At 45.5% G+C, this 27,540-nt stretch overlaps 2 protein-coding genes across 6 annotated transcripts; one reads left to right on the forward strand and one right to left on the reverse strand.

The window, feature by feature from the left end:
• LOC148638517 (uncharacterized) lies at nucleotides 1–19,068 on the forward strand. 4 transcript variants are annotated; one of them, XM_088623285.1, is made up of 5 exons: nucleotides 1–3,585; nucleotides 4,901–5,022; nucleotides 11,517–13,225; nucleotides 14,459–14,632; nucleotides 16,924–19,068. In XM_088623285.1, exon 3 carries the CDS (start codon nucleotides 12,087–12,089, stop codon nucleotides 12,984–12,986), a length of 900 nt encoding a protein of 299 aa, XP_088479411.1. In that variant the 5' UTR covers nucleotides 1–3,585; nucleotides 4,901–5,022; nucleotides 11,517–12,086; the 3' UTR covers nucleotides 12,987–13,225; nucleotides 14,459–14,632; nucleotides 16,924–19,068. The 4 variants fall into 4 exon arrangements, with proteins under 4 accessions (XP_088479411.1, XP_088479413.1, XP_088479412.1 ...); XM_088623287.1 differs by lacking the exon at nucleotides 1–3,585 and having other exon boundaries at nucleotides 3,592–5,022; nucleotides 11,517–11,573; nucleotides 12,034–13,225; XM_088623286.1 differs by lacking the exons at nucleotides 1–3,585; nucleotides 4,901–5,022 and adding an exon at nucleotides 9,461–10,964 and having other exon boundaries at nucleotides 11,517–11,573; nucleotides 12,034–13,225.
• LOC148638518 (uncharacterized) lies at nucleotides 15,434–26,927 on the reverse strand. Of its 2 annotated transcripts, none has more exons than XM_088623281.1 (9): nucleotides 26,751–26,927; nucleotides 25,244–25,802; nucleotides 22,880–23,085; nucleotides 21,705–21,880; nucleotides 21,033–21,132; nucleotides 19,669–20,013; nucleotides 19,175–19,331; nucleotides 18,454–18,581; nucleotides 15,434–17,419 (listed from the first exon to the last, which is right to left on the reverse strand). In XM_088623281.1, exons 2-9 carry the CDS (start codon nucleotides 25,755–25,757, stop codon nucleotides 17,063–17,065), a joined length of 1,983 nt encoding a protein of 660 aa, XP_088479407.1. In that variant the 5' UTR covers nucleotides 25,758–25,802; nucleotides 26,751–26,927; the 3' UTR covers nucleotides 15,434–17,062. The 2 variants fall into 2 exon arrangements, with proteins under 2 accessions (XP_088479407.1, XP_088479406.1); XM_088623280.1 differs by having other exon boundaries at nucleotides 26,678–26,927.
• Between the last annotated feature and the right edge of the window lie 613 nt (nucleotides 26,928–27,540).

Here is a 27,540-nt window from a genome sequence, read left to right on the forward strand (position 1 = left end):
CTGATCCCAGTAGACTAGAGCAGGCCTTGTGCTGAACAGCTGCCTGCAAGGATAAGAAAGGTATCTTCCTGACTGGAGAACACCTAGGATTCAGCCTTACAGTACACAGCTCGGTGATGCTCCAGAGAAGCTTTAACGACTTTGGACTTTGGGACAGTGTCTCATTGCCCTTGATATGTCTGAAGAGGTGACTGGCACAGTGTGCTGTATCCAGGCTCAGTCTTCAGAGAAGGAAGAGTAGTTTCTCTTTTTTCATAGTGGCACAGGTGCATGAGTTCAATAAGGTCTCATGCACAATGATCTCTTTGTGCCCTTATTTGCAGTGGCTTGTCGGTGAAGAACGGTTGGGTCCTTCTGTGACTGGAGGAATATGGAAAGCAGGCATGTTTACTTTCACTCCCTTCTCCCACTTCTTTCCCTGGAAAGCTGTGGCCTGGCCAGAGTCCTGTGCTGTTCCAGGTTTCTTGTGGTGTGAGGCACAAGTTATCAGGAGTTGGAGGAGAATTAACCTCAAGGAAGAGGCGTTCTGATTTTGAGCTGTGGTACTTTTTTTTTAAAGATCTGTGTTAATTACCATGCTTTCCACTACTAACAAATCGCTTTGCACTTTAAGGAAATCAAGTTCTTGCCAGTTCCAGTTCTTGTGCTGCTGAATGTTTGGTTCTGGTTGTTTCAGTAATGGGTTAAACGTTGTGGTCTGTGGCCTATGATTTCCAAGCTGAGTTGATCGGATGTTAGTCTCTTTGAGTGTTTCAGTTCTGTTTTGGTGGAGAATGGTTGCCCTGGTCTTTATAAGCATAACCTTATTTTTCGGCTACTAACCTGATACTCATCTGCTACTAACTTTCAGGGTTATGCAGAGCTTTAGCTCATACTGTTAAGGTAGATTATTTTTTTTCCATGTTTGTGTTGGTTTTATTTGTCATAGAATGGTCTGCATTTAGGAAAAAAATGGATTCAACTTTTATTCCATTTCATGTGCAGTAATAAAAGATGTGCATTGAAAATTTACCACTTTTCCCTGTACATCTGAAATGCATGAGAACTGATGATTACATTAGTGCAAGCTTGCAACTTCTCTTAACTGGGGCTTTTGTTGGAGCACAAATGCTCTTGTGTTGCTTCAGGGGTTATTTACCTTTTTTCTTTTAGTTGAGCCTTTATCCAAGGTGCTTTCCTATACCGGCGAACTGTGTAATAACATTGAATGAAATAAGACATCTGTTAATGCAAAAACACCAGGAGATACAGCAGTCAAAGCAAAACATGGAACAAAAATGGAAGTAGGATCTATACTTGAAGTCCATAGAAATTAACAAAAGCAAGACAATACATGACCCTTAATCTAATGCAGACTCTAATCAGGTGGGTCAGAATGAGGCTCTGGCCAGTAATTTCTGTGTATCTGCCACCTCCCAGTGGGGTAAAGAGGTGTTAGAACAGGCTCCAGTGCAGTTCATCCAGGTGTTTTATGGTTTATGGTGGGAGGAGACCCATACAAACTCCACACCCACAGCTCCCCAGTAAGTGCTCTAGCCCTGCGGCCTGGGCTGCCCAGTAGAGGTGAGCTTGCCTGTAAAGCTCCTCAGAGCAGATCTGAAGGCTGTCGATTATACAGGCAGACTAGCTGTGGGACTGAGCTCAGCCGTCGCTAGAAGCTCCGGGAACCAGGTTTGAGACCCTTGAGGTCGAAGGGGAGAGGGGCAGCACGAGGGTTGGGGTTCGGACTGTGCTGGTCTGCTTGCTGTGTAGGCCTGGGCCTTTTTCTCTCCTGTCCCGGTGCTGTGATCCAGTTTTGCGGTTGCCCTTTGGGGCGTGCCCTAGTCGTTTTTAACCATTGTTTTGGCTCTCTTGATTGTCCTGCCGGTAGAGAGACCGTGTGGTTGCAGCAGGAGACCTGCAGTGGCATGTCACGGGACTGAAGTTGACAGGTTGTGAAGTGCTCTGTTTTATACAGTCTTGAAAGGCACAGAACCATGTATACTAATTTTATCTGAACTGTCATTTAAACTTAATTTTGAACTCTTTAGTTGCTTCAGGGGGTTACTCTGAGATAGTGGCTACAGGTTGTGATTTAATTTTGATATGATAACGCTTCCTTAGACTCTATGGGACTCGATCCTGCTTGTCTGCAGTGACCGTGTTGCGTTTGAAGGGAGAAAAGTTTCACTTGTAAAATTGGTAGTTAAGCAGGTTGACACAGATACTGGCAATCTTGACCTTCTTCCGAAAGCCACTAATGTCAGGCTGATGTTAACATAACTATCAGTCAGTGGCATGATAAAAGAAGAGCTTGTATTACACCGCTATTAGTAATTTACATTTAGGGAAATACAAAAGGTCTTCAGTGTCTGAAATAGGTGTAGCAACAAGCAACAGTGTCTCATCTAAAACTGCCCTTCTGTCTCTCCTGGTCTTTAACAAAAGGTGACGAAGTTATATCTACATTTTGCAATTGTGAGAAAAGATGACAATGCACTTGGATAACTCCCAACTTTTTCTGTGGTGTGATTTTTAACCTAGTGCATTTTGAAAAGACCTGGTCACTTTGAAGTGATTTTTTAAAACGATTAACCTTCAGTCTTTAGTACCCTTTGCAGCATTGTGCATACACAGAAATGACAAGAGGTGTGAGAGTTTTCTGCAGCAATGAAGTTGGCACTACTTTAGTCCTGGAACAAATACCTTAATACTTTAAAGGAGACTTTAAAAGGAAGGTTGGTTAGGGACGGCCACTGTCCAGCAGGATTTAAAATTGTTTAGAACTACTTGTATTGCAATCTGTTCTTTATCAGTTTAGCAAGTCAAATACTCAGCTAACTCATCCACCCCTGGTTATAGAAGGCTGTAGTGTGTCTCCATTCAAAAGGGGCTCTAGTTCAGTGTGATCATCTTCCAGAAACGCTGATAAAATGTTCCACCTTTTTAAGAAATCCTGTCTGACTGGAATATTTTATCTGTGAAGTGTTATCCTTGAGGTCGGTTAAACTAAATGCAAATACTATCAGTTTATATTTAGAAAAGGTTTTCTACAGTACATCTGCATATTTTCTCTGCAAATGAAGTTATTGGAACATAAGTAAAGGACAGAGCATTTCTGAAAGTGAAACTGACAAATCACATTAAATAAAATTTGTAACAACAATAAGCAGAGCTCATTGTAAAGGACTATATTTGAAATCCTCTGTGCTTCTGCTGTACAGCATGATTATGAAAATTTCAAATGAAATACTGAGTCAACCTTCTCTACTGATGTCAGGTTTGAAAAAGGAATTAGGGGCTTGGTGGATTGTGCTGTTAGCACTACAAAAACGCTGAGTAGCACAAGTCAGCGCAAAGCACATTTGTAAGGTTTCATGTGAGACTTAATTCTGCCTGCAGAGAGGTGATGGAGCTGCGCTTCTCCAGCACAGTGGCCGAGGGGCTTGGAGGACCCCCTCCTTCAGGCCGTCCTGGTGTGGAGCTGTCTGCCAGTCAGTCCTTCTCCTTCTGAAAGCTGGAACTTGCCGGGCTCTTGCATCAGAGGTGTGAGAAAGGGAGTTTCCAGGATCCGTGACTGAAACCAGCTGGGAGCGAGGCAGAGAGGTACTTCAACCCCCTGAAATAAGGACCGAAGTGAAAGCACGACTGTAAGACAAATCAGCACAGATTTTCAGTCTTGGGTGGGCAGGCTACTTGTTCAGACCAGGAACATGCAGTCCTAATGTTGGGAGTCCAGCAGGGCAGCTATCTCTGCTTCAAACACAAACCGGTTTGAGTCCTCCTCCTTAAAATCACACTTGTTGAGGTCCCAGGAGGTAGGACTTTCACTTCTACCACAATTATAACTAAATTTAATGGCTAAACTGTCCTGCTATTGTAAAATTGCCTTATATCTTACAATAACCATAGTTATTTGAGAAAAGTATAACACTTTACACCGATTGAAATAATTTTTTAGTGGAAAAAAACTTTTGGCATAATTTGTGAAGATTTAGTTGGTATCTTTAATGGAAATGACTATAAACATTGAGCTCACCAGAGTAGCAGAACCTTGTGAAAATACCAGTCACTTTTTTTTTTTTACATTCTTCTGGATTCATAAGTCCTTTTGCTTAAAATCCACCTTGAGCTGCTTTGTTAGTATGAAGATAGTTTTATGAGTGCTCTTCAGCATATTCATATATCTTTTTATAGATGTAGATATTTTTTTATTGTATTATCACCAAAACTGCACAAGTACTAAACAAGATCTTACTATTACATTGTAGAATTTTAATACAACTCTATATTTTACACCTTTAACTGTATATCGTAATATTCTATGTGCATGTGCCTGTTTTATTGCTTCCCTGCATTGCCTAGAAGACATAAATGATATAATCACCTAAGGCTTGTTCATAATTTCGTTCTTTAATATCGTACAGTTCACTTTATTAACCCTCCGGGGGAAATTCAGTTGCCAACACAGAAGAACATAAAAAACTACACGGACAAATAACTCTGCGCCTTGACCAGATCACACTGTGCAGTGCACAGGAACAGTAAATGAAAATAAAATAACAGTAAAACTCCAATGCTTCCCATCTTGGATCTATAGTTTTATATTTTTCTCACTTCTACCTTTGACTAGCTCATGTTATATGAACAGCATCTCGTTTCCATAGGTACAGCAGAAAAATATAATCCAAGACTGGAGATTTCTTAATTTTAGTGCTCCTCATATCTAGAGTACTTCCTCCTATTCTGTGCTAATATTTAACGACAGCCTTGGACACGATATTGATTTATTCCTTAGTAAAGATGAGAGAAAAATAGTTATTTAGTATACCAGCCATTTCTCTTTCTTTGTCTTAAAGTTCCCATTAGTGTCTCTGTTATCTCTCTCACATCCTCTACCTTGCGTGACTCCATCCTGAAGTGTCACGCCTGTTGATTCTGCCCTGGCAGCTGTGGGGGTGTTCTTCTGTGATCTTCTAACATTTACTGAACGTACCTGCCAGCTCAACAAGTTACACAAATGAAAAGGTGTTCAGCTGTCAGGTAATAACTATCCCTTTTTTATCGAGAACTGGAATTGCCTAGATATGTGCATGATCATGTAAAAGTAACTGAACCACATTTAAACAATATGATGCACTGTACAGCACCTGGGAGACTCTCCTGCTCAATGCACTTGTGCTGTGTGGAAAATGTCGCCCAGAGATTTCTGGCTCTGGGGGAACACTGCCATTTTCATCCCGGCTGTGCTCTAAATCTCCGCAGTTAATTGGATAGTTACTTAATTCATCTGCTTCCTTATTTAGATGTTTATTTAACTTGTTTCTTTGGTTTATCAAAAATACTTGACTTAAGGGAACTGTTTCCAACCGGTTCAGCCTGCAGAATCTTTTTTGTAGCCTCTTCTTAACTTCCTGGCTGTTCCTTCTCTTATTAATCTGCTCCTACTAGTTGATTCAATGATGATGTACACACACGGGTGCGACTGACACTGTGTCACTCCCACAGTGAGCGACTTGTCCTTCTGCTGAGGTCTGGGGTCTTACAATTCAGGCAACATACAGTTCCACAACGAGGGCAGTTCTGATACTCTGCATCTGGGACAGGGTTGATACCCTATACAAATCCCATTTGACCTTTAAGCTGAAAGCAGATTTGCAGATATACACAAATCTGAAAAATGAAATAAATTAGCCGCTCCTAATTTATGCTTAAGAACTTGGTTGGAGGAAAAAAAAATAACATAAGACAGTGTTCCTTCAGGAACAGGGAAGAGAACCAAAGATGCGCCACTTATTGGCTACCTATTTTTTCTTTTAACACAATATACAGGGAGACAGTGTTGTTGGTTTCCCTGAAACCCACAGCTGACGCGGCCTTGGCATGTTAACCTGACCTATGTGCTGTTCTTGCCGTGTAACTGCCTGCTACTATACAAAGGAAATGTGAGGCTTTACAGCTTCGTACTAACAGGTAAACAATGTATGTTCTGGAGCCTTCCGCTGGACCATTATAGAAATTGTTTTATAAAGCTTTGCATATTGTTCGTTATCAATGTATAAATAAGTATTTCATGGGTAGGTGTTTCACATACACACAATCTGTTACAGCCTTTACATTGACGTTTGTTTGTTGACGTTGGTCGTTCTGCTTTTTAACGTGTAAAATAAACACAACAGAAGGTCTTCACCAGCCAGCGCTTAATTGTGAAGCGCACACCTGTGAAGACCAAAAATAAACCCTGACTGTCAAACCTCCACGGGCTGTTATCTCTTGTTACTTGAGCTGACGTGTTTTTGCTACGGGTTTCATAGAGTAACGTGTCCCACCCGCGGCGGTCTGTCGGCAGGCCTGTCACTAGGCCTCGGACTTTCCTTGTCGGTGTGCCGACATACGCGGCCCTCAGCTCAGGAATCCCCTCCTTCCGACTCGGGCACAGAGGGCAGAACTGCTGCGCTTCGCTAACCGATAAATGCAGTTTTATTAAAAAAAAAACACAACCTCTTTGGGCAACCAAGCGTTCAGTTTATTGTATTTTATTTTATTAGGCGTTTCCAAGTTTTTAATACATGTAAGTGTGTACAGTATGTAACTTATTTTTCAAATCTGACACGTTAAAGCCTTATCTTATTTTTTTCTGTTAATACAAAGTCTATTTGAATATAATTCTGTGCTATTTAAAATATATTTACTTATTTGCCGCGGTAAAATTAATACCAGCGCCAACACCCACAACGAAATTAAAGCTTTACACGAGAAACTGAAAGAATATTAATCTGATGCGAAACCCAATTTGAGTAAAATATTTTACGATTATGTAGAAATTTATTTTTGTAAAAACATGCAAGAATCACAGTTTCTGTTCGTCGTTCACAACCACGTTTATTGCAACACGAAACTAAACGGATTAATCTGAAAACTGGGCACTCCCTGCTCTCGGAGGCGTATGGGAGATGTAGTCCTTCTAGTCGCCCATCGGCGGAAGGGCAGTGTTGGTTAAACTACTTTTCCCAGGTATCATTTCGGACACACGTGTAGTAGAAACGAGTATGGAAAAGGTTAGGGGGCGGTTGTTTTTCCAGTAGCCAACCGCAATGTTCTGAATTTTAGCTTTTACTACATATTTCAGAGAGAACTGTTTAAGAAAGATGTTTAAAAATTAAAATGCATTTGAGAAAATCAGTACTCGATTTTAAGAGTAGCAAAGCATTCTGCTTCCAGTGTTGGTGAGATCGGTTTGAAAGGCGATTTTCTGAAAGTTATTTTCTGCAGTACAAAAGCACTGACAACGTCCCAGCTCACCATTTAAATAAATATTTAAAATATTTCTTCTGGGGGAACTTTTCAAATTGTCGATGTCCTCCATTTCTAAGATTTAAATCGGTATTACCGTGTGCTTAACCGCCAACCCTGTTTTTATGTGAAAAACATATCTGTAAGGAAAATGCATAGCAAATGCGCAACACCTGACTTTCCTACATCGATCTAGCATGTCTGGTCTCTGAGTTACCCATAAAGTGGGCTGTGGGAAGAAAATGAGTGTTTTCTGTAATTATTTTGCAACGCAAAACCCCGAAACGTTTCCTTCAAACGAAGTTCAAACAACCCCTTTTCTACAGTGCACTGTGACAATCTCATTACCACGCGAAAGAGACCGAATGACTGGTGAAACTGGAGCAGATATATGTATGCATTTTCAATATGTGAGAAAATAACAAGGCCCAGATTAAGGGTAAGGCAAAATAAATGCGTGTTTAGGGCCCAAGCAGCTAGGAAAACGTTCTAATTGTTCTTTTTTAAATTTCAGTTAAAATGGAACTTTTTAATAAAATTGAAAATGTTTTCATTCAGGCGACATGGTTTTGCAGTGGTTAGCAGTAATGCTTCACCGCGCTGGGGCCCTTGGTCCTGTTCTGGACCTGGGCTGCTGTCTGGGTGGAGTCTGTATGTTCTCCTCGTGTTTACGTGGGTTTCCTCTGGTGCTCCAGTCTCCTCTCCCAGGGCAAGAGCACACAGGTGGGTGAACTGGCTTCTGAGTAAATGGGCTGCAGAGTTTGTGTCCGTCTGCCCTGTGATGGACTGGCGTCCCATCCAGGCTGTATCCCGCCTTGTGCCTGTTGCTTGCTGGGAGAGGCTCCTGCTCCCCCCTGATCCTGTACTGGACAAAGTGATTTAGAAAATGAATGGATAGATTATTATAAGCATTTCTCATTTCTCATCTCGAAGGATTAGAAATTTCCGGTTAAGGCAAGCTCTTACATTCAAATTATAGTTGCAGTGTTAAATGATGTTTCTCAGTGATTTAATAATCTTATTTCAAAAATGTTTTTTTAACAATTCGGATAAAGAAACTAGCAGTATCCTGTGTCCTGAACTACATGGTAGTAATATGATTTGAAGCAGTGGGAATGTACAGTAATTCAGTTTCGAGCCACCAGCCTTTCTCAAATCGCTAGTGTTTGCTCAGCCCGGCTTTAAAGGAACACGTCATGTTTCACAGGATTAAATGTTTGGCTGCAGGTGGTTTAAAGATGATATGAACCTTTTTTGAAGGGGTGTTAATGCCATCAGCAAATTCTCTGAAGCAGTTATAAAGGTAGTAGACAGTTTGGATTGTACAGGTAATTCTTCGTCTCTGCGGGGGTTTAAGGGTATTGAGAAGACGCGAATAACTGTGCAACGCCGTCTTGTGGCGTTTGGTGGTAACGCAGTCTGTATTCTCTTATGTTCGTTCACGTCTCTTATGCATCGTTCACTTCTTTGAGATAACAGCGCTGGTTTTTGAGAAGTTCTGCGTTCGTATAAGTGGCTACTCCAAAAATAGTTTTAAAACAAAAAAGCCTACTTTACCTACACTCATACCGCAAAAATCGCCATTAATTGAAGAAGCACAATAGGCCCTCTGTTCCCTATGATTACGGCTATTATGTCATATTCTATGATTATATGCCTGTACACCGCAGCCCCGGCAGTCGGGATGACTCAGACTCTCCGGCAGCGCGCTGCGCCCCCTTGTGGCGAAAACCGAATCCTGCAGAACCCTCTGCCCGTGTGTGCCAAGGTTAGGCGGGTAAGGAAAAGTGAAAAGGGACCGATACTATTTTTCGTGCAAGGCGCGATTAACCAGCTGCCTCCCTTGAAGGGACAGGTGCAGGCTGTCTTTAACGAAACTCATATTCTCATTCGGTGAACTCAACAGTTAGTCATCTATGAACTGGCTTCATTACTCTGCTCTCCTCCCCACTGATAGCTGATGTGTGGTGAGCGTTCTGGCGCACTAGGGCTCCCGTCGCATCATCCAGGTGGGGCTGCACACTGGTGGTGGTGGAGGGGGTCCCCATTACCTGTAAAGCGCTTTGAGTGGAGTGTCCAGAAAAGCGCTATATAAGTGTAAGCAATTATTATAATTACTATAGCACACAAGGTCCCCGGTGACCGCTGGAGCAGGGGTTCACGTCTGTCAGCGTCCTAAAGCCAGTCGATGAGGTAAACCCACGTCTCTGAGGACAGCAGCAGCTGTCGAAGACATTTCTAGAGAAGATGGACTGCACTCTTCTTCCTAACCTAGACACTTGCATGTGCCTAAATGTCTACTGCCTTCATATGAATTTATCTCTTATGTGACACTTCATCAAAAATTCTTCTGATACTGTAAATACTCTACGCTGAATGTATGCTGTGTGTGTCCATTACTGTCGTTGCTTGTTCAGAGAAGTCTAACCAAGTTAAGCAGAGCCTGCAGTAATATAACCTTCCATAAGTGTAGAGATTGAGTCTGACTTCTGTTGCAATTCCATGGTTCAGTGTTGTCAGCCTTTTAATGGATGGGCTCTACATTAGCGATGTTCCAGCCACTGGGTGCCACACCTGTCATTAGCAATTATTCTAAGAGCTGTGGAAAAAAAACTTCATTTCGTGTGACTGACAGAACACTGCTGTCCCTGGCTTGTGTACATAGCAAACAAAAGAAAGCACGTATGAAATAAATCAGTCAAAATTCAGAACGGAACAAAGACCATACCTTCTGTCAAAGGGATTAAGCAATCTCAACCTAAGTCTCCACAGCACGTTGTCTTAGTATCTTAGTGGGTGGGGGGGCACACTGAAACCACACCAACCAACTCCGGGAGGAAATGTTGGTTCAGTTGCTTCTGAACGAAGTGTCACACAGAGTTCTGCTTGATACAGGAGCTCAGGTTAGCGTGAGGGAGAGAAGGTGGATGCAACAGAAATACCTGAGCTACAGCTGAAGCCCTGAGATAAACTGTTCACACCAGAAGAATGCAGCAATGTTTTTGCAAAAAATACCAAAATTGTAACAGCAGGTGTAAGTGTCCTCCTGGGCCAGAACTGGAAAACCCTGACAGCCTCTGAACACCACAAACGAACACCACACCCACTACTAGTGCAGGGGACCCCAAAGGGTCTGAGGAGGGAGGCACACAACCCACTCTGAACCTTTAAAACACACATGAGAAACAACAGTTCACTTTTACCTGGGTGCCTTCTTGTCCTAAGGAGCAACATAAGTGCAAAACGCACAAACTTCAAATTACATGGGGTTAGAAGTGTGATAAGATGAAGGAGAACATGATATAAGCGACTGACACACACACTCAACACTGGAGGGTACCCTGAGATGGATGGTATATGAGACGTCATCTTCTCAGACACTGAGCCCTGGTTTTAAAGTAATGAATGAAAATTACTTTCGGTCACGGACTGTAAACGTGTGAAACGACACCGACTGACGAAACACGGTTTTGGGGTGTATTTATATTTGTTGGCATTGCCTCCACGTGAATGGCCGTATCTGTTACCGCCGTTACCCAGGCAACTGATACTTCCGGGTCATGAACAATTGGCCGTGTCTATCCGGGTCGAGGTTTGCTTTTTTTCCGCTAAAGGCATTTGTATTATTTAATCAGAAAATGTAATTTTCCCTGAAAAAAAGTAATAACAAAAACGTCGCGGAAGAGCACTAAGTAAGTTTTCAATTAGCTATGCTGTTATTGCAAAACTGAAATTGTATTAACAGAATAAAATTAAATGTAGTTATACGAATAAAAAAAGACATCCAAGTTATGATTTTATTTGGTGTATTAAAAACATTGTGCTTTTATCGGCAGAACTAAGCTTGATCATAATAGACTACCAATTTAAATTTATTTTCGCAAGCAACGAAGTCAAAACAGACATCGCGATCCTGACTTGGGTTTGCGTCCGAAAATAAAGGGATCATTACTGTCAGCGCGGTTTGGTGACACTCAAGTGCCGCTATCCATTGCCAGGATTTGTGTACAATATTGAAAATTCTAGTTTTAAGACGCCAGTCTACGCCGTGTAGCCATTAGCTGTATTGCCCTTACAAGTTGAGGCAGTTTTACCCGTCCAGAATCGCATACATCTGTGAGCATGTTGTGCACATTCACTTTGCAGGAGAAGTAAATCGGCGCTAATGAAATAATCAATTAGAATCAAGCCCCCCTTGCTTCTGTGCGTGACAATAAATACCTTTAATTTCTTAACTTTTTCAGTTTTAAATGGCCCATTTCCAGCCTGAGCATATCGCCGACTGAACAGACTGAAGGCAGGTGCGTGTCTTCCAGTTACTGCTCCTTAACCGGATCTGCTTGGTTCCGTTGTGGACACAATAAGGTGCTGGGCCCCACAGTTCTGAACTGATTTCTCATTCTCAGATTGGTGTACAAAACTAAGCCAGGAGTCACACCTTTTCCATCACTATCCCTCTTGTTGGACCTGCCTTTTGGTCTAAGAGCAGCTAACAAATGTCTTGAAAACAGCTCTTGGAATATGGTGTCTTCTCAGCAAACTCATGCATCTTCAGATCTTTAAGTTACTACAGAAACTGTGCACAAAACATTCTTCACAAAATAACAGCCTTTCGACTAAACAGATACTGTGCAGCATGCGGTAATGAAGGATCTCTCAGGTCAGGTGGAAAAACAGATCACCTGACTCTGTAGGACAGGGATAAAGACGTACTGCACTCTTGAGGACAAATGGAATGAAATCCCCTTTCTGTCTTTGCAGAACAGAAGTAGTGCAAAAACAAACTGAAGTAGGCTGAAATACCATATTTTAAAATGAAGCAGGAGCCCATTGCCTTTAAAGAGGAAATTACGGATGTGACCTTTGCTCACCTGGAAAAGAAATCCGAGTCAGGCCTTTTCCAAACCAGTGAGGGTTTCTGCCCAGTTAAAAGCGAGAAGGAGTTTGCCGACAGACCCGCTGGGCCGGTGAAAGTGGAGAGAGATGAATTGGAAGGTGCTCAACTGGGGGCAGTGCTTTCTGAGCAGCGCCCCCCTGTGGCTAAAGAGGAGAAAGACGAGTGGAAGCTGGCTGCTGTGGCAGACGGGCTCAAGGTGCTCCGGCCTGCGGCAGAGGAGAAGAAACTGGCAGCTGCCCCGGCCAGCGGGGACCCCCTCGCGAGGCCAGCCCCGGCCGGGGAGCAGCAGTGCTGCTGCAGCGAGTGTGGGCGGAGCTACAAGAGCAAGAGGTACCTGAGGAGGCACCAGCTGATCCACAAGGGGCTGAAGCCGTTCACGTGCCCCGACTGCGGGGAGAGCTTCCGGCTGTACGTGCGGCTCAGCCAGCACCGCAAGCTGCACCTGGGGGAGAGGCCGCACCGCTGTGCAGCCTGCGGCAAGAGCTTCCGGCTGGCCAAGTACCTCCAGCAGCACGAGTCCATCCACACCGGCGAGCGGCCGCACCGCTGCCCCGACTGCGGCAAGGACTTCCGGCTGCCCTCCCACCTGCGCTCCCACCAGCTGATCCACACCCAGGACCGGCCCTTCCGCTGCTGGGACTGCGGCGCCAGCTTCCGCCTGCAGGGGGAGCTCCAGAGGCACCAGCAGGAGCACACGGGCGAGACGCCCTACCAGTGTGCCGAGTGCGGGGACAAGTTCCGGCAGCAGAGCTCGCTGACGCAACACCAGAAGATCCACAAGGCGGAGAAGCAGAGCTACACTGTGATCAAGCTGTGACATCAGCGGGTTTCGGGCAGCTCACCAGAGCAAACAGTTCGCCATGCTGGGCTTCCCGAGACGAGGGCTGTGGATGTGCCTCTCCTTCAGCCTTGAGATGCCAACAAAGCACATTAAGAAATGAAGAACATGACAGTGCTGATTTAGGCTGAAGTCTGATACTGTGGTTCGTCACCTTTGTCCCGCTTGCCTGTCTTGATAAGGATGTGCAAGTCGCATGCTAAGTGGGCAGAACTGAGGTAAAAATAGCAATGGCAGGAGACAGTACTGTGTGTGAATTTTGAGTGCTTTCTTTTCACCAACGAACTAGACATTTGTGTCCCCTGTTATAACACGCGAGTACGGTCTTTGCCGTTGTGTGATGCGATATGTTAACAGATGTCTGGCAGCAGGTAAAGGTGCTGTTAAAATTAACAAGGATGCTGCCGGATCATGTATGACAAGTGCCTTTTCACACCCCCCAGTCTCGTGCCCGGAGGGTTTGGTTGGGAAAGATCACTATATTTGTCTAGGCCCAAAGGGAATGTGGCTTGTGCCCATTGATGTCATTGTTAGGGATGAATGGGATACACTACACGGTATTGCTCCTTCATCCTAGACCGAGAGACTGGCCTGCACAGCTATAAGGAAAGGAAACTCCTCGATGTGGCTTCACACCTGTTTACCAATAAGCAATTTAATGAAGTGGGGGGGGGAATGAAAAGGAACTCCAGTGCTCTAGGAATAGCACTGTATTATTCTGTACATGACAGTATGGACAGCTCTTGCTTTGCTGCTGTCTTGAGATAAATATGATCATACTATTATTTCAGGTTCTGTAATTATTACTACATAATTCAGATAAGAATCTGAGATGGCAGTCACCGTTTTTATTTTGCACATGTTCTTGGTGTGGTCTCAGCTCCAATATGAATAGAGCTGACCATACCTTGAAGCAGAGATTGTCGACTATCGGTTGGTTCACACACTCCCGTCTTTACCAGCGGGCTGACTGAGTAACTTTAAAATTAAAAGGGAACTGCTAGACTATTTTTACAGTTTGGGTTTATAAAAATCAATCGGCGGTGACGAGTGCATTTCAAATGAAACAAACTCCTAAGTACATGGTACTTGGGGATGACTCCTGGGACACTAGGCTCTCACACAGCAGGTTACAGATCTTTGCTTAGTGACATATTACTCACCTTTTATTCCCTCACACCTTCTACCACATGACAGTCCATCGGCTGTAGGGCCCACTGGGGCTCTGGGCTCCTGATGGCAGCAGGGGAGCAGTACTTTGCATCTACAAGCATGCAAGATGAAAACGACAGGTCCCAGGTCCGGTCCGCTTTGTGCACGGCCTGAGCATTATGATAAATGTATAATAAGACTTGTTTGCAACATCAGTTACATTTTTGTAATAATAAATAATAATAATAATAATAATTGCTTACACTTATATAGCACTTTTCTGGACACTCCACTCAAAGTGCTTTACAGGTAATGGGGATCCCCTCCACCACCACCAGTGTGCAGCCCCACCTGGATGATGCGACGGCAGCCGTAGTGCACCAGTACTCTCACCACACATCAGCTCTCAGTGGGGAGGAGAGCAGAGTAATGAAGCCAGTTCATAGATGGGGATTATCAGGAGCCCATGATTGGTAAGGGCCAATGGGGAAATTTGGCAAGGATGCTGGGGTAACATGATGTAATGTGATGACACGGTTATTTCTCAAACTCAACCTAGGATTACATCACTGTAATCACAAGGCCTCGAGTTCTAGGGTCACACTTTTGTCTCTAGAACCTAACTCAGCGGTTCCCAACACTGGTCCTGAAACAACAGTCTTCTGCTTTTTGCCCTGAGTGCCTAATCACAGGCTACTTAGTTTCAGTTTTCTGTTGGGGGTCACATTTAATTTGCATTCAGCTCGTAAGAGGTCCAGTGGGTTTTGAAATGGGTAGCAGCAACAACAACTGCCCTCATTCTGTGCAGCCTTTGTACATGGAAAAATGCTCAATGTGGGAGTTGTCTGATACCATCATTCCCACCTGTGTCTAGTCAGTTCTTGAGAGCCGTTAGATATATCCACAGGCAAGATGAGGGGAGGCTGTGTATAGCTCTGTGTGCTGATGTTGCTGTAAATGGTACCCTTGACTTTGCGTATTTGTAACACTTAGGACTGACTACATAAACAAGTTAAAAGTTTAAATGAGCAAGCAAATCAATTAAGTAATCAATTAACACTGTTTATGTAGAGCTCAGCTACAATAATAAGCAGTAGACCATGATTCTCCAGGAGCAGGAATGCTAACCACTATTAAAATCATGGTCAAGAAGACTATCAAACTGGCCCTGTTGAAAACATTTCCTCTAGTTCTAGTTAGATTTAAAGAGTAAACTAGAAAGATTTCATCCCTTGAGAACCAGGAAATTATTTAACACAAAAATGTCAAAAACATTTGGGAAAAAAAACCAAGAATGACAAGTTTAATGTCCATTTGAGCACAAAAGGAGACCTATGGAAAAGAAATGGGTTACATCCCAAAATTAATTCTACTGCTGATCCTATGTTAGCATCTTCCACTGTAAAACATAGTATTCCTTACAAACACATGCCAGTTTAGGATGCTAGGTCTTTAGATTTCTTACTGTACATCCGTACGTTTCGGTTTGGCTTTCCATTTTCAATCATGGTATATCACACTTTTCTATGCTTTCCAGCATTATACTACACACCACACTGTTCATATGGGTTTGACTAGGGTATGCCTGTGTATACATGCATTTCATCATCATCATCATCATCATCAACACCCACCGTTTCATGAGAGCCTCCCCTAACACTCTTGAATAATGGCTCATTGTCCATCTTCATGCAGCTTGCTTCTACAAAACCTACTGATTTCATCACATACATATATATTTGTAATACAAAGCATATACAATACTCAGTTTTACCCAACAATCTCTGAACAACCTTCGCAAAAATATTAAAACTAAAATGATTGTTTAAAACATTTAATAACTGAAAAAAGTGAAAGTCTGCCAATGTCTACATAGAACTTCAAGAAGCTTTTCGTTCCCATTATTAATGAATGACCACCAATTAATGAGCTGCATTGGTCCGTTCAAAACAGGCCCTATAGACAGGGCTGTAAAGACGCCTTTAGAAATGAAGAAATTTTAACCGCAGTACCTCAGTAAAACTAGTAATGTTGCTTAATTACCATGTGCAGCCAATAGGTAACTAACTGCACACAGCTCCTGCCTTCAATGATAAGAACAAATTACAAACATAATGGTTACAAATGAGAGAAGGGCAATTCAGCCCAGCTATGCCATTTAGTAGCAGATGACCCAAGAAACTCATCCAGCTCTTGAAGGAAGCCAGGGTATAGGCTTCAACATGGCTAGGTAGCTTGTTCTAGACTTCAAAACCGTCTGGATAAAGTAGTCTCCAGTTCTCAGTTTTATGCCATTAGTTTCCACTTGTGTCCTATGTTGAGGTCCACTGTTTATCCTGGATACATCCATTGTGTAGCCTTTGAGCTTTATCGATACTTGTATCAGGTTTCCTTGCAGTCCTCTTTGTTTAAAACTAAAAAGGTTCATAATCAGTCCTGCAGTGGAGGATATTCCTTACAGGTCCCAGAATGCCTCGTTTGCTTTTCTCTGGACCAATTTCAGAACAAATACCAAAACCGTGCGTGGTTCTCTAAACAAGGCTTTCCTACTGCCTTGTGCAGCCAGTGAGTGAACAGCTCATCAGTGTGGCCTCACCTGGACACACCCACGTCAGCCAGAACGTGAAGTTACTCGTTGGCAGCCGACAGATTTGAGATGTGATTCAACTGAAAATACTAAATGAATAATGAACACTAAGATGCATTTCGTGAAAAGAATTCTAATGCTGTGCAAAGTATTTAAAAAACATTTCTCAATTCACAGGCCAGCCTCTTCCTGCGACAGGGTGACTTTAAACTCCCGTCCTGTCCCAGAGCTTCCCGAGGGCTGAGGAACTAGCAGCGCCGCCCCACTCCTACAGTTTTGAAAGGGCCCCTGGGAGCAGCTGGCTGGCCGCCGCGCGTCACGGCAGCATGTGCAGCTTGGACACCAGCTCCATCACCTTGGACCTCTTCCCGCCGGAAGAGTGGCCGGGCTTCTCGATGCCGTACATGTACTCCAGGAAGCTGCAGAGCGGCGCCAGCGGCGCGGGGTAGCCCAGGTTGAAGACGCGCAGCACCTTGAAGAGCTTGTCAACGGCGCCGCCCAGGCTGCGCTCCGGGAGGGGCAGCACCACCCTCTCTGCCGGCGCTAGGACGAAGAAGCGCCTGCTGGGGCTGTCCAGCGGGCCCACGGTCAGGATGCGGGGCTTGGCCTGGCTGTGGGACCCGGCCCTGGGCATGTCAGGCTGACAGAACAGCGTGGAAATATTGGTTCCAATCTAAGAAATAAAGAACGGCAGCGTCACCCCGAGAGAACGTGACTGCTCACCCGAGTTCTTACCTCTTCGGAGAGTGAGAGCAGCAGGCGTTGTGACATTCAGTGTTCTTACCAAGAAGGGCACAGTGGTTAGCATGGCTGCCTCACTGCGCCGGGGCCCTGGGTACAATTCCTGACGTTCGCGAGAGTGCGCGAGAGTGCGCGAGAGTGCGCGAGAGTGCGCGAGAGTGCGCGAGAGTGCGCGAGAGTGCGCGAGAGTGCGCGAGAGTGCGCGAGAGTGCGCGAGAGTGCGCGAGAGTGCGCGAGAGTGCGCGAGAGTGCGCGAGAGTGCGCGAGAGTGCGCGAGAGTGCGCGAGAGTGCGCGAGAGGTCCAGGTGTACCCCACCTTGTGCCCACTGCTTGTGGGACAGGCAACCCCAAGCTGAAAAAAGTGGTAAGAAAAAGGCCGGATGCAATGTAACTGCTCTCTTGGATCTAACTCCTTCAGGTGTTTTGGTGTCCCCCACAGGCGTTTTCGTGTTCTTACTGGCCTGGAGCTTGGAGTTTTCCCTGGATGGATTGCAAGTTCATCACAATCCCAGTAATTCTGGAACATGAATAAATCTGGACTGATTGCAACAGTTGGTGCTCTCCACAAAGATACAGAAGCAGTGTCTGCTTCTGAGACTTGAAACCACAAACCTCTGTATCTGTAAATACAATGTTTTAGCTCCCATGTGACTATAAAACATCACAGGCTTTCAAGGTTTGTCATGTGACATTCAAACAGTTCAAGTTTTTTTCTTAGTTCACATGGATGACAGACATAACTACTATTATGTACTTAGAACAATGCAACAAGTAAGACCAAAACATATGTTTTAAGCTAGGCCACAGACTTTAGCACTGCTGGATGGACAGAAGTACTAAGCCATTATCAGGGCAGGTTCTTTCCCATTTTCCTTAGCAGTGAAACATCACTTATCAAAGCATTCAACCCCTCTGTTTCAAACTGGTGCCTTTCAATCTGCATCTTCCCATGAACTCGATACTTACTGGTGCCAAATCCACAAGGTAGTTGATGGGGGGCTTCGTATTGCTCTTGGCTGGTTGTGAAGCTCTGCTGTTGTTAGCTGGTGGCAACATGTGCATGAGCACCTTCAGCATAGTCAGCATATAGCAATCTGCAAGAACAATAGTTACGATTTAGTCAGTGTCTTTATGCTATAAAAGTACTATTACATTTGCAACACAAAAACCATAGGCTCCCACAATAATGCTTGGTAATGTGTTGTAGTACACTGAGGCAGTCTCTAACTTTAAATGGAGCCCCACTCTGTCCTTGCAACACCAAGGTCCAACATTTTCAAAATGAGGTCAATTGCAAAATATTCCTTGTCCTGTTGTCTTATAATTCTGTAGTTAACCACACACCAATGTCTTACAAACAGGATGGGTGAATCAGATGTTTATATATGTGTGTATTTGTAAGGTGAATTCTGGGGTCTGCCTGACTGTTGTTAAGATGAACCTTTATAGCTATTGTATACTGTCAATGTGCCTTCTGACACAGAAAGCAACTGTGCTTCTCTTTGGCTCATCTGTGGCTGGTTAGATTCAGGTATTAGGTATGAATAATTGGGTAAACTGCTTAAAATGCTTTTGTAGGTATTATTGTTGGTCTATTATATCCTGTTACCCTTTCAGTTTGTTTGCTGAAAAAAAAAAAACTACAAGATATAAACAGCTAGCACTGGCCTCCTCAGGACGACCTCACCTTCCTTCTCTGAGCGGGACTGCTCCAGCAGGGTGACAATCTCAGGCAGCTTCTCCTTCTCCGCGATCTGGCGCACTTTGGGCAGAACGCACGTCTCCCACTTGGACAGAAAGTTCTCTCCTTTGCCTGGGAACATCCTTTCGAACTCCGAATCGATCTGCACACCAACAGGCAGAAATCAGTCCTTACAACCCCCTCTACTCTTCTACGCACCACTTTGAATGAGAAATTCAGAGCTGAACACATTGTCCCGTGCTCCGTCAAACCCTTTCTCTGCAAAATCCTTAAATTTCGCAGGTACCGTGTCCTACAAACATACTTTTTCATACTTTTCAGGATGTGTAGCAATACAAATGACCTAATGATCTTAATTTATCCATAAAGGAAAATTACTGTCCCTTTGATGACAGGTTAGCATTAATTGTATTAATCTCTTAGGAGTAAAGCACAACAGCCGTTAGAAATCCGCTCTAACAGGCGAAGGCCAGGCTTACCGCTGAAGGCACATCCAGGAATCGTGGGTATTCTGCGATGACCACGTCCAAACTGGGCCTTTTGCTCACCATCCATTTCCTCCTCGCACTGAACGTCCTCTCCATGCAGTTCTTGATGACGGTCAGGTTTTTAGCAAGAGGCCGTGTCTTCTTCATCAGGGTGATCCACTTCTTGGCCTCCTCACTGGTTTTCTCGTTAGATCCAGGTTTGGAGTCCACGATGCCCAGCTCAGCTCTTCTCCTCTTCAGCACATACTTCTTCTTGTCGGCCTCCAGCGTTCTCCTGAAGTTGCGCAGCCTGGTTTCGATGTACCCTGTCCGTGACACCGGGTCATACAGGTGCTCCTGTGAAGATCAAACTTGTCAAGAGGCAGGCTGAGCTCCTGGGAGAAACACCCCCCAAGTTAAATACCCAGAATTCAAGCACGTCTGAGCACAGGGGTGTGCATCCCCAGGCCTGGGGGGCCACAGCATTTCTGGGCTTCCTTCTACCTCTGTTCTTAATGGCCTGACTGAGCTACATGTTGAACTGCAAAGATTTATCCCATTCCAAAGCTCTTGAGGTATTGATTCAAAGACACCCAGAAAACAGGAGTCTGAACCTCGCAGACTGGAGAAGCTCACCTGGGTCTTATTCTGATGCATCAATTTTGGAACATGTTTATATGTCTCTCTCAAACATTCCAGAAAAAAAATTGATCTATTAGTCCTACAAGTGACATACGTTTTTCAGCTTAATGTTATCACAAGACAAAAAGATTGCTGGAGTAGTTCATAGTGTACACGATACCAAACCCAGGACTAAAGGGATAGGAGACATGAAGATAGGGAAATAGACATGAGTAAATATTCCATTCCAAGGAATTGCATTGTGGATCTTGGTTTCAACAATGTGCTCAAATGTTACAAATCAAATGAGTCACCAGCTGAGTAACCAGATACATTAAAACACGAGGCGCAGAAATTATACTCCGATTCATTTAAAATGGTGTCCTGAAATAGGACACTTGGTGCAAACTTTTCAAAAGAGCAAGCAACTTCACTCCAACAACTGTAAGACAAAGTATTTTTCATTCAAAGCAGCAACATTCTGCTACATCAAATTCACATGGTAAAGAAATGTAAATACCAGGAATCAGTGTGCCCTGCAAATAAGAAACAAATAATATTTAGGATGTAATGCTCCTTAAGTTACAAAATATTTTTTAATGACGATATGCAGCACCTTTTACTAAAGAGGAACTGCCAAAACACGATAAAGCCAGGAAATTAGTCAAGCATGCTGAGTTTCAAATAAGTGTCCTGCTCACCATCACACACACGACTGCACCATGTGGACTACCACCTTCGCTAATGCTACTTACAATTCCGTTAATTCCTGCAGAGGGAACGCACAGCCGCAGTGCTGGGAACAGCTCCACGATGTGCTCAGCCAGCATGGTCTTCTGTGCGGAGGTGGGATAGCTACAAACACCAAACACAACCGACATCAAAACATCGCAGGAGACAAGTGCATCCAGAGCTCAGAGACTGGCGGACAGACACGCGTATCCAGGCGCTGTGGCAGAGAGCACGCAACTCAGACCTACAGCCTGTATTCCTTCCAGCAGGTGCCACACATACTACTAGCCTGTACCCTCCTGCTGATGAGGAATGTTAACTGGAATAATGAACTGACATAGTCAAGTGTTCAACAAAATGCCTTCTGCAAAACACTGGCAACTTCTTTATCATAAGGTTATGCCATTGTATTAACAAACTGGTGTTCATGACCTCAGGAGAAAGAAAGTAAAATTGCTGCCCACCCCCCGATGCACTAGGGTGTACAGAGAGGGTCCCCAGCACTGCATCCTCGCGCCTGTGTTGCCAGCAGCCCCCCACCCTGCCAACGCTGCAATCCAGGGGCCCTGACCGCTTCACCCCCGCGGCCAGCGCAGACCGTCTCCCCTCGAGCCAAACAGAGGAAGGACCGCTCCCTCACGGCCGCCCCGCTGCCCTCCGCCCGCAATCACGTCAAGTCCCAGAGCGAGACGCACAAGCCAAACTCCTCCACGAGGTAGGCCACGGCGATCTTGATGAGCTTGCGGCGGGTCAGCTCGCAGAAGGAGGAGTCCTTCTCGTATTCGCGGATGACCTCCGGAGCCAGGCCCTCGAGCCGGCCCCGCAGCTGCTCCGAGAAGCTCTGCTCCACGTACTCGCTGTACTCCCCGGACTGCAAGAGACAAGGACGAGGATCCCAGTCAGACCGCGGGGCAAGGGTGCAGAGCAGAGCCACATGTCGGCTGTATGAATTGAAAGTTGTTCATTAATCATAGCTTTTGGCATCACAAAATACTGAATGCAGTATAGGCAACACACTATAAACTATTGTTTATATTTACATAAGCGTACAATACACACTTGTAATGCGCATATACACAACACTACACATTGCTGAATACAGTGTGGTAAAACAGTGCATTACAGCATTAAAACAGTTATACTCTTGCTCACACAGTACAACTAGCTGCATCTGGAAAGCAAAGCAGCTCTGTAAATTCGCAATGTCCGTGGAAACGTATAGCTGGGTTACTGCACTTCAGCCTGAATCTACCAGCCAACCCAGCTGTATTAATGGGAACCAGCATTCCTGGCTGAAGCTACAATGGACCAGGCTGACTCCTTACACAACATCCCTTCCAGGGCCAGTGCTGTACTGGTGGTCACTGGCCTATAGAACAGGGGTCTGTCTCTGGCTCTAGAAGCCACGTATGGCAATGAAGGACTTCAATACTAACATAACCAGCTGTATAGCTGGTTCTCCAAACACTGTAAACCAGATACAGGACAGGAGCCAGTGCAGCTGTTGACATACTGGGAGATGACTAGCTAATGAAACATGGCTTTGATTTGCTTCGTCAAGGAGAACACACTATAGAGAAACTAGGAACTCTTCAAAGAATGTTAAATGAGGATCAGAAAAGGATATTTTACAAGCGCTCACACGCTGACTTGTTATAAGGACAGTGGAGCATCTGAATGAAGGAGGCCACTGCTACTGCACTACAAAACAAAATCTCATCTGTTATCAACACCTTTTGTCCTCAGCAATATGACTCTTTTGTTGCCATCATGGCTCCAAGCCGCTGAGCAGCCCTGCAGTTAACCAGACCTGAACAATCCAACAGCCGCTGTTGAGAGGCTGCCGAGCGGCACCATGAGCTCTCCCTACCCTCTCCTTCTCCTGCTCGGATTCCAGCTCTGCTGCACTCTCTCCTGGAAGGGCCTCCATCCCAGGCATCTCGGTCTTCATCTGCGGGGGGCTGAAGGACAGGAACTCCTCATTGAAGTCGGAGGACTCGAACTCGGACATCCCATCATCCTTGGGAACGGATATTATCCGAAGGTCGTGGCTCTGAAGTTCATCCTCAGTGTAATCTGCATCTCGGGGAAAACAAAATGGGTGATAATCTTATTATGATTTAATAACGTGAGGTCTTGCTTATTTTGCTGCAGTTCTGTGAATAAGCAACAGCAGCAGCCCATACAAATAGTGCATATAAAAAAGTAGATTTTGATCTTTTTAATGAAATTCTCAAACTGCAGATAAGTGAAATGGAAATCTAATAAGTAAATTGATTCTTAAAATGTAGAGAGCTTTAGGAAAATATATATCAAGGATGTAACTGCTGTGCTACGTGCAGATTTTTAGAAGACAGTGTGTCAACAAAGTACGTACTGTCTAGGTTACTTTTAGAAGACAGTGTATCTACACAGTATGTACTGTCTGGGTTATTAAATTAGCCGAAGGTAATTGATAAGTTTTGCCTTAAAATATATTGGTGCTTCTTCTTTCGTTTTTATGATGTAATCCTAAGGAAAGGACAAGTATTAGAAGGGACAAAGTCCGAACTTTCCCTTACATTTCAACATCTTATAAAATCCTGTACTGCTTGTAATGAGTTGAGTCTCTGACGCACTCTGCAGAGTGACAGCAGGGCTCCCATATTGCAATGTGAATAAAGACCTTACTGAGTGAATGAGAATACCTCTCCTGGCTCTTCTGTGATAAAATTCCACGACATAAGTCAATATGCATTCAATGCCATGGGCTGAATGTTTGCAACGTCTCTCGGGTTCTTAGGAGACCTTACTTCATGTTTCTGCTAGTACAAACCCAAAGTCTCTCTCTGCTTCAAACCACTATTACTTCAAATGGTAAAAGAGAAAATGCAGAAAAGGAAGAATGATGTACAGCATTTCTGAAATAGCCCGACTTTGCAAAGAGTCTGCATAATTGATTAGGATCATTGAACCACAAACTCATCGTCTGGGAACCCTCAGCCCTTGGACCCACAGAGAATTATTTTGGGTGCAGGATTGTGCCCAGCCTGGGTCCCTGGGAATGGTTTTGTGGGAGATCAATCCCGGTCCTCGCTTGCTCAGAAGTATCCGAAACCCTGGGCTGGTAAAAGATCTGAACCCCTGGAGAGGCGGGTTCCAGCAGCAGTCGCAGAGGAGACCGTGCACTGACACACAGCACAGACAGCCTGATGCGAAAGAGAGCAGGGCTGTTTGAATGAGAAGGACGTGTTTGAGCGAGTCTGTGCGACTCTGAAATGATCTGTGTGACTTTTGCACGAATGTGAGAAAGTAGCAGCCTCTGTGATTTCAGTGTCGGCTCACCGGTAAATATATAGGTAATAAAGAGTGGAACTGAGCAGGCTGTGACACTTGCCTCCACTACTTAAGAGCTGTGTGCAACTGTGTGGAAGTTGTGCCGGTTCGAAAATCTAAGCCCACTTCCAAAAGTGAGCGTGTGTATTTCTGAAGTGGCTAAAATCCCCCAAACAAACAGCCGCCACGTCACACTGGGGTGTCAAACGCAACACAGATCTGTGAAGTGCTGTGTAGTCAGCTGTTGCCAAGGGCACTAAAGCTATAATGGAATCACGGTATGATGACATGGTTTCATCTGTATCCGTGCCCTATTACAGATAAAGAAAAATGATGAAGTAGTTTAGCAATTTGCGTTATTACACAATAGCCATTGGGACAGATCAGACTTCAGAGATGCAACAAGTGCAAATCACCAGCTGTATAAACAAAAACAAGTCAGAAGCAGTGTAGACTTGGCTTTAAGATGGGAGCTAAGCCCCAGCCATAAGCCAATCACAACGCTACAGAAGATGGAACCAACTTCAGTCACCCTTAGCGCCTACAAACAGCTACTTCACCCTTATCAGAGTGAAACAGCATAACACTGCACAGACATACTCATACTTTACCATCTGTCCATGACTAACTCAATAATTCTGTTATCAAAGACATTTACTTTTAAGCAACTGTTTAATGTTTAAACTTGAAGTAAAGTATTTTATAGAGTATGAATACAAAACATGACCCAAATCCAGGCACTTTGCTGTTAACACTCCTACCAGGGCCGAGACAGAGCTCAGGAGGAGCCACACGGTGCATTTTTATCTAACGATCGCTTTTGTAAAGTAGGGATCACGTCAGAAACCAACTGCCGGAGCCCGGCACGCCACGCTGGGCTCCGCGAGAACAGGCCTCAGAACCGCGGGGCGAAACTCACAGGGCGCCGCGCCGTCCTCCTCCGCGAGGGACAGGGAGTCGTGGTGCTCGGGCGCGTACAGGTCCCACTCCACCTGGACGCCCACGTCCTGGCCCTCCTCGCAGACCACGCCCGCGGGGTCCCCGGCGAACGCCCCCGGCTCGCCCTCGCGCTCGGGGGGGAAGTGCACAGGGAAGGCCCCGAAGGCCAGGTCCTCCCCCCCACCCTCCTCTTCCTCCTTGGGCGGCGCCGAGACGAGGCGGCGGCTGTGGAAGCGCCTCTTCCTGCGGCTGCCCCCCAGGAGGCTGGGCCTGACGGGTCGGACCACCCCGTCCTCCGGCTCGTCCGGCAGCCGGCGCTTCAGGCTCTGGTTCTCCCGCTCCTTCTCGGCCACGGCGCACTGCAGGTCCGCCCACTTCCCGCCCAGCAGCCGGGCCGTCTCCAGCAGCACCGTCTCCACCGCCGTGCTCACCGCCTCCTCGATGGTGGAGCTCAGGTGCTCCTTCAGGAAGGACACAGACAGAGTGACGTCCATCTCATCCCCTCCGGCTCTCGTCGCCCGGGTCACTGCTGGCCGGTCCTGCACACGAGCAGAGGCAGGAAAAGGCCCAGGGCGTGAGGTCAGGAGCGGGACCAGACCCCCCAGCCTGGGACACGTCCGGAGTGCGACGCAGTGCTCTCTGGGAATCGCTCCTAGAGCGGCTCTGTGTCCCCAGGCCGGACCCCACGGAGAGTGCTCTCGGTGGCTCTAGGTCGGGGTTCAGCGCCGCCGCTCGCCTGTTGGCAGAGCTTGCAGTGCGCACAGGGGGCCAGGCCGATGAGGGGACCCCACACGCTTCCGCGAGGAGCTGCCACCCCAGGGCGCTTGCCCTCTGCCCCTCAACACGAGCCTCCCTCAGACTGACGGGAACCGACCGTCTTTCTTGGAAAATGGGATGAGGGGCATGAAATACTCTAACGCCACAAACAAAATCACACACACTCGCGAAGAAGAGGCGACATTTTAACATACGCTTAACGCATCCTTTTTATTGACGCAAGTTCATCATCGGCAGGCTGCTTTCTGCCGCCCGCCACTCCGTGACACGACTAATCTTCGCGATGGAGGGTCGGACTGTGGTGAAGGAGACCTTGAGAGCACAACGCTTCCCCTCTCCAGCACTGACTCACCCTGCCACCCTCAACTCGGACAGCTCACCCGCTGGGCAGCGCTTATTTTCGTGCCTGTTCGTCGCCGTTGTTGTTATTTACGTAAATAAAGGCGGACGCCCAGGAATGATAATTTCGGGGTTCAAAAAAAGCGTGTACGAATTCACACGGACACGAGACTGAGGACGGCACGAATAAAAATAAACAGAAATAAAGATGGCACTTCTCAGCAACACAAGGCAGTCCCAGTTCAAGCCTGGGAGCCCAGCGACAGCCCCCGCTCGCTGCTCAGACACAAACACGTACCCCACGGCTGCAAGCCTCCACAACAAACAGCTCTCGCCTGTGCGCACAGCCTTCCGCTGGGGACTCTCGGTACCTGCTGCCGGGATCGAGGCCAAAACCGCCTTCTGCGGATTACCGAGAGCACCAGCACGCCGAACCTGCCCAGCCCCGACGCCGAAACCGGAGAACTTTCAACTGATGCGCCCCGTTTCTGATGTGTTTTGTCCAAGAAAAGAAACGTCACACCGACACGAAACGCGACCCGGAAGTCGATGCGAGGAGCATTGTGGGAAATGTGGCCGTGTCTTTTGTAGTCCGCCTTCTGGTTACCCGGCGGCCCCTAAGTGCAAGTTTAAAAAAAATCTCCCGAATTAAATACGCCTGGGGAGACAGAAGGGGTTAAAACAGTTAAGCGCAGAGCTGCATGATCCTGAGACAGTTTGCGATAGGTTTTTTTAAATGGCCTCTAATTAACATCTAAACTAAATGCTCGAAACATTACATAATTGTTGTTTTTTGCACACTGCCTGTTGTCTCTCTTTCTTTTGCTACACAATTGTATTGTTGTTGTTGTTGTTTTTCTCTTTGTACTACTTATGTCCGAGAGCTAGCTAAATAGCATTTCGTTATACCATATACCATGTATATGAGTGTAATGACAATAAACTTGAAACTTGAACTTAAACTTGAACTTGATTTTGCTGTTTAGTTCTCACATGTGGTGTGACAACGCAATAGCAATCTAATTTTTATTTTCCATTTTGCTTTATCATTTGCAGTTTTGCATTTTTGTGAAGGTTTTAAAGTACAACATAATTCTTATGGCATCAGTAAAAAATATCGTGTGTTCATAAATGGGAGAAACAGTGTATAGGTCAATTGCG

Source organism: Lepisosteus platostomus, chromosome 28 (genome assembly GCF_059453375.1).
Source record: "Lepisosteus platostomus isolate fLepPlt1 chromosome 28, fLepPlt1.hap1, whole genome shotgun sequence".
In the NCBI taxonomy this organism is placed as follows: domain Eukaryota; kingdom Metazoa; phylum Chordata; class Actinopteri; order Semionotiformes; family Lepisosteidae; genus Lepisosteus; species Lepisosteus platostomus.